A 12,928-nucleotide genomic window follows, 5' to 3' on the forward strand; every position below is an offset into this window, starting at 1 on the left:
GTCAAAGATTAGTTGCCCATACGTTTGTGGGTCCATTTCTGGGTTCTCCATTCTATTCCATTGATCTGAGTGTCTGTTCTTGTGCCATACACTGTCTTATGAATTTAAGATGCATGCTTTTTTAACTTCTCTGAAGTGGGTTGCATCTGACAGCTGACAGTGTCTCACAAACTCCAGGGACTGTGTTAGCTACTGAAGAATTGGGAGAATGTTCCAGGCAGAAGGATGTCAGAGATTTTTGGAGACCTGCATGAACATGGAGGAATCAAACAGAGATGAATTCTTTCCAGCTGGGCCAAGCAAGCTTCCCTCCAGTGCTGCAAACCAGGACAGAGGTCTTTCCTATTAGAATAAGCTCCATGAAGATAGGGGCTGTTTTTGTCCCATTCATCTGTAGTGTCCCCGGCATCATCTAGTGTGGCATAATGATTGGTGGATGTTGAAATGAAGATTCAGAGGTTGCCCTCCCATCCCCAGTGACTTTCCACAGATACATCAGTCCCTGGAAGTCTCTCTCCCACAGTCCTTGGGCACCTTGTTAGATTTTTTTCCCCACAGGACCAAGGAGGTGGGTCAAGACAGCACATCATTTTGTTTGACCAGGTGTCCTGTAAGCAGCCATCACTATTTGACATAGAGAGGGCCTTAGTGTTCCTGGATGAGGACCAAACATGTGGTCCCTAGCACCCAAATACTATTTTACACTCTAAGCTGACGAGGTTACGTCCTCAGCATGGCTCCCGACTCATGTTCAATCCTTTGGTCCTGTGTTCAAGGAGTCAGAGTTATCAGTGCGTTTTGAAGCACAGACAGTCACAATCTTAAATAATTGGAATGATTTCCCATTTTAATATCTTGATGACTAGATACATTTCACGGGAATAGGTGCTAAACTTCATGAGAACAACCGATATTGTGTATAAATGAATCAGGAACAGTCCATTTACATCAAAAGATGACTTTTTACCAGTGTGAGCTTTAGTGTGGGAGGTGAGGGAAACACAGAGGGCAGGGAGGGAGATGGCAGCCGTGGGGTTGAGTGCTGTGGTGGGTTGTGGGGGACCTTTGACATCAGATAGTACCTGGTTCAGATCCTGGCTCTACCATTTACTCACTGAGGGATCCTGGATGAGTGGTAACATGACCCTGGGACTCATTGTCTCCATATGTGCAATGGGGCTTATCTTGGTGCCTATTTCTTAGGGGGTTGTTGTGAACATTATATTATATGCATATGCATTATATGCATTATATGCATATCAGCAAATGTTCCTAGTATTGTCACTCTCCTGGTTTTCTTCTCTGTGGTCAGGACTTTGGCCTCCTCTGCTTTGTCCTTGGGTAGCTGCTTGGCTACTAAGCTTTCCTGATGGTTGTTTTCATTTATTTCTGAGGTATTCATTTGCTTAAAATCGATTTCTCCCAAGCTGGATTGCCCATACCCCATGGCTCTGCATGACAGGGGGTGGTGGGGAGAAAGCAAGAAGGTATGTGTATGCGGTGGAAATGGCCATGGGGGTTGCAGAGAGATGGAGTGAGCCTGGCTCTGCTGAATACATATAATCAATAGGTGAAATCGACATCTTCGTAAAAGTTACAGGTCCTGCTGGGTGAGCTCTTTTCAGTGGTGCCAAGAATGCACCTATTTCATTTTTCCTCTTCTTGGGGCCGGGATAGATTCACCTTCAAACCACCTGAACAGCCTGGGAATAGAGTGGTCATCTCATCCCTCATTGTTCCCACCTTCCATCCATGGACTGTTTTAGGGTTAAGGTATTGACAAAAACCTGGGAGCTACTTTGCTTTTGAGAAGGGAAGGAAATAAATACATTGAGTCACAAGCATTCACTCATTCACTCAGTATTTATTGTGTACCTACTAGGTACCAGATGCTTGTTTTTAAAGTTTATTTAGAGGAGGTGGGGAGGGAAAGAGAATCCCAAGTAGTTTCCACATTGTCAGTGCAGAGCCTGATGCAGGGCTTGAACTCATGAACCCGTGAGATCATTACCTGAGCCAAAATCAAGAGTTGGAGGCCGACTGAGCCACCCAGGTGCCACCAGATGCTTTTTTAAGCACTGTGGGTTTAAAAGCAAATGAGACAGGCATGCCCAGACCCCTGTGCTTTGAATGTCTGGTGGGAGATTGACATTGTACAGCTATGATGGGTGCAGGGAGGATGCTGGGGTCAGGAGAGCCTTTTCTGAGGACTTGGCATGAAGCTGCAGTCTGAATGGTGAGCAGGGGCTGGCTAGGAGAAGGGCAGGGAGGGAGGAGAGCATCTAGGCTGTAGGGAGCCCTCCCCAGATTAGCCCTGAAGTGGGGGGGGGGGGCAGGAGATAGGTGATCAGAGGGGGAGGAGGAGAGGGTTGTGTAGGACTGAAGGGCTGGCAGAATCCAAGCTCAGCTGGGTGGATAGGGAGTCATGGTTGGGTGCCTGATTGTCATCCTGGGAGCACGGATAGGTAAGGAGAGAGAAGAGGTCATGTTTGTACAGATACAGGATGACTTTGGTGCCTGTATGGAGAGTGAATCACACATCTCTAGTAGAGAGAAAGAGACCCTTGGAAGGGGCTCCATACAGTTTGGATGCAGGGTGGGTGGGGACTGGACTCTAGAGGTGTAGTAGTGGGTACAGTGGGTCTAACTGGAAATTCTGCAGAGGTAGACTTGATGGGTTGGTATATCACTGAAAGTGGGGGCTGTGGAGGAGGTTGGAATGAGACTGGCATTTGGGGTGGTGGTGGTTTTCCTGAGGTGGGGACATGGGCTGGGAGCAGGTTTAGTTAGGAGACATGGCTCAGGCATTCAGTTTTGGACACATGGAGTTCAAAGTGACAGTGAAATGGCCAAATGGGGATGCCATATAGGAGGTAGGTAGGAGTCTGCAGCTAAAAATAAATCTGGGTTGATGACAGGGTGAGTATGGCAGGCACCTCTTTCATCCCATGGAGCCCAATGGGTGGTTCTTATCATAGCCAGCATAGCCTCACGGAGTGGGGGCTACACTTTGAACTTCCTACTACCAGATGCACCTTCCTCTCTTTCTGCGACCTTCAGCAATTCATCTAGCCTTTCTCTACTCCCCTATCCTCAGCATAAAATGGTGATAGTTATGTCTGCTTCAGACTACCCAGTATCATGTGTCTGAGGATTCATTAAACTGAAAATAAAACATGTGGGGCACTTTGGAAATAAGAACTATGTTAAAACAAGGAGTTATTATAGTTGTGCGCAAGCCAATGAAAAGCAGAAATACAGCCCCAAGGCCCAGTATTGATTTTGGTCCCGGGTACTTCCCGCAGCCGAATAAATCTGACATTTCTGCCCTCAAGTGCTGGCTGCACTGGTGGCAGGCCTCCAGCTTCCAGCCTCCTTGCCCCTGTTCCAAGGTTACGTCCTTTCTCGGCTCAGGCCAGATTCAGCACCCCCACACCTGCCCATGGTGCTCTGGCTGCCCTTCCCACCCCGGTGGGTGGTTACAGGGAAGGTTCCAGTTGTGAAGTTGGAGACTGGCCAAGAGCAGATTCCCTCCGATTAAACTGGGGACAGGCCCTGCTGGAAAAGCAGAGCTTGGATCTGCAGAACAAGGGATTTAAGGGCTACCAAAGGAAACATCTCTAGACAGAGTTTTCAAACTTAGAAATGCATTAAGGGTTTTGGAATTTGCTTCATGCATTCATTCATTCATTCATTCAGTCACTGGATAAATATTTAGGGAGTGCCCATTGAGTGTCAGGCTCTGAGATAAGCCTGGGGATACAGGAGTAAAAGGACGCTACGCATGTCCTTCTGGAATTAATATTTGGACTGGGAAAGAGAGAGACAAAGGAACTACATACTCTTTCGGGACAACCAGGTACAAGGATAGAGAGCAGTGATGTGGCTGGGCTGGGAAGGCCCTGTTTTAGAGGGGGTGACACGGAGCTGAGATCTGACAGCTAAGAAAGAGCTGACCTGAGACATGTGGGAAGCGTGCATTCCAAGTGAAGGACCTGGCCAGTGCCAAGTACCTGAGGTGAGAACATGCTTGGCACGTGTGCAAAACCATGACAACAAGTGTGGCTAGAATCCAGGGAATGAGAGGGAGGAAGAGGGGGCCAGATGGTACAGGGTTTTATCAGTCATGGGAAGGAGTTTGGATTTTTGTTTTAGTGTCATGGTGAGCCATTGAACGGTTCTTTTCAAGGGAGTGATTTCTGTTTGAAAGTGATTATCCTGAATGGATAATGGATTGGAGGGGAAAGGAAAGAATCAAGGCAACCACCCAAGAAGCCACTGCTGCCTTCCAGGTGAGAAGTAGTGGCTGTGTGGACCCATGGTGCCAGTGGAGGTGGACTGGGCAGGGTGCTGGGCAGTGGAAGTGGTAAGGTTGCTGATAGACAGGAGGTGAGGGGCGAAGGGAACGGAGGGACTGAAGATGCCTCCTATGTTTCTGACCCTGGCAGCCATGTGCACAGGGATACATTTATTGTGGTAGGGATCAGTCAGAGCACGGGTTCACAGAGGGAAATCTAGACTCCTGTTTTGACCTGGAAAAGTCTGTCATACCGATGGGGCATGTGGAGGAGATGTCAAGTAGGGCGTTGGACGTACAGCTGGAAGTCATCAGACACTTCTGGGCTAGAAATGCAAATGCAGAGTATCAGCACAGGACTGGATAGGAACACCCCGGGAAAGGATCTAGACAGAGCAGAGGGCCCAGGACTGAGCCCTGAAAATGACTGGTGGGAATGACCGGTGGGGAGCAGGAAAGTCAGCAGGCATGGTGCCACGAAAGCCTAAAGGAACCTCTCAGAGGCCAAGAACAGTAGGACTGAGGTCTCCCACTCATTTTGACGACTTGGAGGAGGTTGCTGATGGTGACAAGTCGCTTCAGTTAGTCAGTGAGGATGAAAAGCACATAGAGTGGGTGGAAGAAAGAACTAGAGCTGAGGAGGCAGAAATGACATTTGGGGACAACTCTTTGGAGAAGTTTTGCTGTCAAATTGGGCAGAGAAATGGGGAAGTGGCTGCTTGGTTGGGTTTGTATGAAAGTAAGAAATGGTCTCTCCATCATTTGTAAACCTCTCTCCCACTCTGATACACCCAGGACATGATCCTGAAACACCGGAAGTATTTCCATGATAAAATCAACTGTGGATGACACACAGTCCCCAATATATAGCTGTGACTCCACTCCTTTCTCTCCCTTTCAAGAATGCTTCTAGGAATGTAAATCAGCCAGAATAATGTTGGGATAAGCATCTGCTACTTTTTAGGAACAATCATAATCCAACTTCTACACATCAAACTACACAAGTAAATTATCTGCGGTGACCGCATCACAGCGGTTGAGAAATGTTGGCTGAGTGTGGTTCCAGTCCCTGGCTGGATGCCATTCATTCATTCATTCATTCATTCATCAAATGTTTTCTGAGCTCTCACTATGTGTCAGGAGCGTGGCTCTAGACAGTGGGAGCAGAGATGAACAAGCCAAACATGGCCTCCGTCCTCACATAGCTGCCTCGCTTGGAATAAGGGATTCCAAGTGCAGTAAGTTTAAGCTGGAGTTGTTGTGTTCTCAAGGAGAGCCTCTCTAGGGTCTTGGCCTGGTCCACAGGCTTAGCAAGAGTTACTCTGAAGAGGTCAGGATGTATAAGCTGCAGGGGTGAATTAATAAGGCCCAAGTTGGGGGTGGGTGTGGACAATGGCCCAGGCAGAAATGAGCACCCAGTGCTGGAATCCTATCCCCACTGAGGTCTGTACCAAGACCAACTTGTCCAAGAACTCAGGGGAGGAGGAAGGTATGGCACCAGAGGCGGCCAGATCGGTGGTCAGGGGACAGATGTGCAGAGTCAGGAGGCTTCACCCATTGTTTGGTTTTCATCAGGAGAGCGCCATGAAGGGTTTTAAGTGTGTGTGTTGAAGGAAGAGGGGTCAGACTTGTTTTCAAAGAGCACTCAGGTGTCTGGGGAGTGGGGTGTGGTTGTACAAGAGAAAGGCAGCAGGTGAGTGTCACCTGTATGCAGACAGAGGACTGCATTACTAACTTTCCAGCCCTTTTTGACCAGACGCCGCTGAGGATTTGGAAACGAGATTGGGGGGCTGGGGGCAGGTTAAGGCCGGCCTTACCGGTCTGTATCCTGTTCCTGAAGTCTGGTTTAGTTTTCCTCCTCTCCTTCCTCCCCTGGGGGAAAACCCAACAGGCTGGTGCGGGGGCCAGCTCTCAAGCAATGGGAACAGAAGCAGACCTGGGCTTCGGCTGCAGAACACCAAAGGATATGCTTAGGTCTAATGTGGGGATCCAGGGATGTAGAAATTTTAGAAATGGAGGCAGACGGACTGTTTTAAGGGCTTAACAGCAGTGGGCATGGTATGGGGCATGGGCGTGCAGAGACACCGGTGGGCACAGGACCAGGAACGAGAACGGGCAGTGCCGAAATTCACTCACCTCCCAGAGGCCCTCTCAAGGAACGCTGATTCAGCAAGTCTGGAGCACCGGCCAGGAATCCGCATTTTTAAGAAGCCCTTTCCTCCCCAGACCAAGGTGATTCTGACCTAGGTGGCCCGGCGACCCTCCTTTTGAGAATGCCTCTACGTTGCTTTCTTGGCCATGTGTCCTCAGTGCCCTCAGTAGCTTTCACCGGCTTGAGCCTGAAAGCTTATTTCGGCCCCGCGTTGAGCGGTGGATAAGCACTTCCCCGGCTGGCTGGCTGCCTGGCCAGGGGCGGCGGGGCTAGCGGGCGGGCGGCACGGCAGCGCGCGGCCGCCAGGGGTCGCCAGAGGCCTCGGCTCGAGCGCTCGGGCTCCTCCGCCCGTGGTCGCCGCGCCCGAGCGAGCTAGAGAGCGAGCGGAGCCAGAGCGCTGCGGGCTCACAAAGCGGCCGGACGCGCGGCGGCGGGTGGCAGGAGCGTAGGAGAGCGAGCCGGCGGATCAGCCTCCTCCGCGACCGCGCCACACGAGCTCCAGCAACTCGGACGCGGGGACCCGGGCCGGCCCCCATGGTACGTGCCCCGCGGAACCTCGCGCCCCAACTTGGCGTAGTTGGGACCTCCCCGCGACCACCGGGAGGCTGGCAGGGGCAGGGCCTGGGGGTATCTCCGCGGGACCTTCTTGCCGAGGCTACAGGGCGGACGAGGGATTACCGCCCCCCCCCCCCCCCCCAGCTGCGGGTACCTCCTCCCTCCACCCCGTGCCCCGTTTGGCCAGAGCCTGGGCTGCTGCTCGGATCCCTGTTCTCCCCCCTCCCTACCCCGGAGCTCTGGGCACCGTCTGTGGGAGTGCGGCTTGCCGATCCAGGAATCCGCGTTTTTGGGGAGGGGTGCTGAAGAAGCCGATTCGAGAGTAGCGGTCCGTGGGGCACCCGGAGAATAGGCGACAGATATCCTCTGTAGTTTGGTAGCAGCCCCTAATTTGTGACGCAGCCTCTTGATTTGTAACTAAGCCCCCCCATTCGTGAGAGGGCTCCCCGGCTCTCTCGATTCGCGACAGACGCCCCAGGTGTGCGAGGGATGACCCTTTTTCCGCCGTGAGATTCCCCAGTCCCTACAGCCAGGGCGGGTCGCCGAGGCGCCGAGACCTCGGTGCACCGCGAGGGGCTCGCCTGGCCCTGCCCTCCGGCTCACGCCCCTGCGTGCCCCCTGCCCGCAGATGCCGGCGATCGCGGTGCTGGCGGCGGCGGCCGTGGCGTGGTGCTTCCTCCAGGTCGAGAGCCGGCACCTGGACGCGCTCGCCGGAGGCGCGGGCCCCAACAACGGCAATTTCCTAGACAATGACCAGTGGCTGAGCACCGTCTCCCAGTACGACCGGGACAAGTACTGGAACCGCTTTCGAGACGTGAGTACCGCTGCTGGCAGGCCCTGCGGGGTTGAGGAGCCTCTGTGAGAGGGGGGGCTCTGAGGCGGGGAGGGGAGTGGATGGGCGCAGACCTCTCACCGCAGCTTGTTGGCGGGGGGGTTCCCAGGCTGCATCTTGCCAGAGAAGAACTTTAAAGAGAACTTCGAAGGCGTGATGCTGTTTGCCTGTTACCTGTGGTCCAGGTGTGTGTAATCGTAGGACCGGGGGAGATAACTCAGTACGCATGGTAAGAACAGCAAGCAGCTTGGAGAGAGGCTCCCTAAGGTCCTCAATTCCCCTAACGTGGATGGTTGACTTTGCCGAGCCCCCTAGAGAACCTTCCTGGGGCAGCAGGGATTTGGACCATCTCTGGGCTGTGCCAGAAGAATCCCTGGTGCAGATGTTAGGTTTAGGGGTGAGCCCAGCTGATTTATTCCAGGAGGATTGGAGGGTCGTGGCAACGGGCCTGAGAAAATGTGGATGGTGGTGCTGTGGAGGAGGTGTGGTGGTTTTGACCCTTGGAGTCTTTAGGGAAAGGGAGCAGGCCACTGATGGAGCTGGTCTTCTGCCCTGAAGATGAGCTTGGGTGGCAGAGGATTGCTCCTGTGGGGGGAGCCCTGGCAGGGGAGAAAGTTCCTCCTGGGCACCCACAGGCACATCTGCTGCCTGTTTCTTCCCCAAGGCTGGCTGTGGCTCCCCAGGTATGTCCCGGAGGATGCAGGACAAGAGGCACCTGGCACAGTCTTTCCAGCAGATGGCAACCCCCGGGTGCTGTGGGAGCTGCTTGCAGACAGCTCTTTCAAAGGCTGTCCCAGATGGTTGGGGCCATAGGCTTGCAGGGCACTGAGGAAGAACTTTTATGATCCTTGACATTAGCAATTCCTGCCCGTGAGAGAGAGGGACCCGCATTTCCGAGTCTCTGTTCTTCTTACAGGGTTCTTTCAGGCGGGAGATGTTTGGGAGTCACCATCCTTCACTGGATTTATCTTAGCCCCTGTCCTGGTCTTCCCAAACCCTCGCGGGGGGGAAAGCACGAGGAAATCCAGAGAATCCAGATAATTTCTTATACTTTCTAAAGAGCGCCTCTCCAGGCCCCGTTCCTGAGGAGCAGGCCTGCCCATAGCCTTGAGTGAGGGCTTACCCCTCCTCTCCCTCTTCGTCTTCCTCCTCTCTTTAGTTGGCTGTGGGCTGCTTTTCTTTGAAAGGTGCTTTCAAACACTTTCAGTGAACTTGGAGTTATTTTGAGCTTACTTAGGCAGCGGACTTCCTCTTTGCTTCTCCCAACCCTGAGATCCCTGGCACACCTCCCCGTGTCCCTGACCTGCTCTGTTAACCATCTTGCGTCCCCTTTCTGCTCAGCTCGGAGGAATCCTGCAGTGACTTTCTTTGCCTGAGGCTGAAAAGGATGCCAGAGTGCCCAAAGGGTGCCCCCAAAGAAGCATTCATTCATGGACTCAATAGGGTAGACATACTTTTGCTTTGTAAAATTTATTTTATCATTACATTTTGGGTAGAGTTGAGGGACAAGGCAGATGCTTCACCCTCCACGGCATGGAAGAATTGGGCCAGGTGCAGGGAAGGGACACCTTGCAGGTGCCTTGTTTTCCCTGGCCGCTCGGTCAAATTGAAAGCAGCTGTGCTCATTGGCCATTGGGGTGTGGAAAGGTTTACTGTGCTTTTGTGTCTGCTCAAGGTTTTCTAGTCTCATTGTATCATAAGCATGACATGATTCTTATCTCCCATCAAGCTTCAAATTTATAAAAGTTGAGCATTTCTTCATTTCTCATCTTTCTTGCAAATGGTGACATTTTTTATCCTTGGGTCAGTGTTGTCCCAAACCTGGGTGATCATGAAGCTTGCCTGGGATGTTTGTTAAATTACAACATGCAGATGCCTCTTCTGGAGAGTGTGATTCCATGCTTCCAGGATGACTGCTGGGAAACTATATTTTAAACATTCTAGGTAATTCTTAAGATGTTTAGGAGATACTATAGAGTGTGCCTTAAATAACGTAAAAATGTCCACAGTTTAATAAAAAGAGAGACGCTTTTGTGTTCAAATGCCATGCTTTTTTGTTTCTGGAGAATTTTAGGTGTTAATATTTTTACCAGAATATATTCTTTTAAAATGATATTTTAATCCAGTATACCATTAAAAACATCTAAAAATGTTTAAAAAAACACCTCCAAACTGGTGTTATTATCAACCTTTTTATGTGCTTCATGGTGCGGGTGGAGGGGGGCGGTGTCTGATGATACCAGTCAGGTGTGGTTCAGATATAATTTAATGCTATTAACCTCTTCAAAGTTGTGAAACTCAAACCAGCTACTCTTTTACTCCAAATCCAAGTATCTCCATTCGGTCATTTGCTTGGAGTAACTACAAAGCCTGTGTCCCCTGGGACCAGGGACTAAAAGGCTGCTTGCTTTAAAAACCAGATGTTCTGTGGACAAAGCCCCAGGGAACTGGGCACTTGCTCAGCCAGCCTGATTGTTTTTACAGAGCTACGTCTTGCTTAAGACTGACAAAGCTTAGCTTCTCTGCTAGTGTTTTTGTTGTTGGTTGAAGCCACTGATAACTTTGAGAGACTGTGTCCTGAGATTACTGTTACGATGCTTGTCAATTTTTGAAAGTCACTGTGAAAGAAAATATCTTGCCTTTTCCTGGACTTATAACCTTTTTGCACTTTGGGGAGAGAGATTTAGAAGTGATTTTTGAACTTGTGAAACTGAAAACTAAGGGCTCCTTTCAGAGTTGATGATACCCATTGGTTGGTGTTCTTGGGCTAACTTTGAAATGGAAATGATGGCAGGCTGTGTGCTCCATGCTCCCTAGCCTATTGAGTGTGCTGTGACATTGCCAGTGATTGCTTGATAGCCACTACTTATCACTTGGAAGTCGTCCTATTGTTCTAGGTACACACATAATAACTGTATCCTTCTTTACAGAAATACATCTTTCACAACTGCTCCATGGCTTGTCTCCTGGAGTGATGGATTCAGGAGAAATAGGACACTGTTTAGATGTTAGGAGATGTTTGTTCCTAAATGTATTGATGGTCTGTTAGTTTGATTATCGTTATTTTTTAAAGATCAGCAGTTGGGATGTTTTGGTCCAATGGAAACTCAGACTTTTGCATAAATACAGTATTAAGAAGGAGAAGAAGGGGCTCCTGGGTGGCTCAGTCTGTTAAGCGTCTGACTTCGGCTCAGGTCATGATCTCATAGTCTGTGAGTTCGAGCCCCGTGTCAGGCTCTGGGCTGATAGCTCAGAGCCTGGAGCCTGCTTCGGATTCTGTGTCTCCTTCTCACTCTGACCCTCTCCTATTCATGCTCTGTCTCTCTCTATCTCAAAAATAAATAAACGTTTAAAAAAAAAAAAGAAGGAGAAGATGAAGAAGGTAGATGTTTGTGTCTAGTTGTATGATAATTTCCAGCTTCCTATTGTCATGCATTTAACTTCTCTGTGGTTTGAGACTGAGGGGTCAAGATGTTAGAATCATTCCCTGGATTAAAAAAAAAATTATTTTAGAGATAGAGTGTGTGTGAGTGGAGGAGAGGGGTGGAGGGAGAGGGAGAGAGAGAGAGGGAGAATATCCCAAGTAGGCTCCATGCTCATTGTAGAGCTGGATGCAGGGCTCAATCCCGCGACCCTGGGATCATGACGTGAGCCGAAATCAAGAGTTGGATGCTCAACCGACTGAGTCACCCAAGCACCTCTCTGGATTTTTCCTCATTGCGATTTGGCTTTCCATAGTCATTCCTGCAAGGAAATTTTCCTCTTGTCATTCTTACATTCATTTGCACATTCATTCCAACCCATATTTAACTGTCTAGTGTGTGCGAGGCAGTGGGCTGTAAGGGTGAACATGATAAATAAGGTGGTTTCTTCTCTCAGTAACCTCTTGTTCACTGGAGGAAATCCTTTACCTTATGCTTTCATGCATTTCTCTCTTTTTAAGTTTTTTCTTATAAAGGTAATATGTTCTGGTTGTAATTAAAAAATTAAAACATTGCAGAAATAGGTGATACCTAACATTAACCAAGCATTTAGTGTGCCAGACATTGTTTAGGGTACTTTACATGTATTTTCTCATTTAATATTCATAAAAATTCTAGAAGTACTGTTCTTATCGACCATTCACTAAAAGATTAAGGCTCTTGTCCCAAGTTACAGAGCTAGGCTGTAGAGGAGCCTGGCCTGGACCCAGGTAGTCTGATTCCAGTTTCTTACTGTGCATGCAGTCAATTCAGACTGGAATGGACTTAGGGTGTGAGCCTCCATTGATAGGACATGGTAAGTCTTTCCAATTTTATGTCTGAGGACAGTCAGTGAAGAACCTTAGTTTGATACAAAGAAGAATGGAAGCCAGGTAGATACAACTTATTGTAGGGGTTACATTAGGGCTTATCTTCTGCTAATAACGAGCTTCTTATTTGATTAAAATAATATTGTTGCTTACACCAAACATGACATTTTCTTTCTTTTGCATACATGAAACTAGACTTGACATTTAACTCCAGGATAATTACCTTGGGCAGGCCTGAAGAATCAGAAATGTTGCCTTGGCTGGCATTTATCTTATTCCGAAGTGACCTGAGTTTGTAATTCTAATGAGACCACAAGGACCGGCCTGAATTCTTTTTCCTTTGGTGCACACTCTGTGGGATTTGATGGTCTCCGTAGCAGAACTGGGGTGCCAGTGAGCATCTGATCTGCTCATTTGATTTTAACATCTCATCTGTAAGGAGTCTCAAGGGCAAACGGGGCTTATTGATAGAATAGTGGCTGGCTCAGTCAGTGGAGTTGGTGAGAAGAGAGGTGGTGTGGCTTAGTGGATCAGTCATTAATCTGTCACCACAGAAACTTGGCTTGTAATAGAGAGTAGCAGAAAATCATTTTGATTAAACAGGTTCAAGGAGACTTAAATGAGTTTGTGATCCTCTCTTTAATGAACCCACTATCTTAAATCCCCTGTACTAAATGACCACTGATAGAAATAATTATTTCACAGGAATCATGGTAAAGTGATGGTTTGGAAGTCCGTAAGCCTGAGACCATTCCTGTGTTTTCTCTCCTTATCTTCAGTTTGTCCTTGCCAGAGAAAACC

At 49.3% G+C, this 12,928-nt stretch overlaps 1 protein-coding gene across 1 annotated transcript in view; it reads left to right on the forward strand.

The window, feature by feature from the left end:
* Window positions 1–6,746: 6,746 nt before the first annotated feature.
* Window positions 6,747–12,928, forward strand: part of SPOCK1 (SPARC (osteonectin), cwcv and kazal like domains proteoglycan 1) — a 517,390-nt gene continuing 511,208 nt past the window's right edge. Inside the window, exons 1-2 of the mRNA XM_060636075.3 lie at window positions 6,747–6,986; window positions 7,633–7,818. Of these exons, the coding sequence (XP_060492058.2) occupies window positions 6,984–6,986; window positions 7,633–7,818 (189 nt within the window). The 5' untranslated portion in view covers window positions 6,747–6,983. The remainder of the gene's footprint in view (window positions 6,987–7,632; window positions 7,819–12,928) is intronic.

Source organism: Panthera onca, chromosome A1, assembly GCF_046562875.1.
Source record: "Panthera onca isolate mPanOnc1 chromosome A1, mPanOnc1 haplotype 2, whole genome shotgun sequence".
Classification (NCBI taxonomy): domain Eukaryota; kingdom Metazoa; phylum Chordata; class Mammalia; order Carnivora; family Felidae; genus Panthera; species Panthera onca.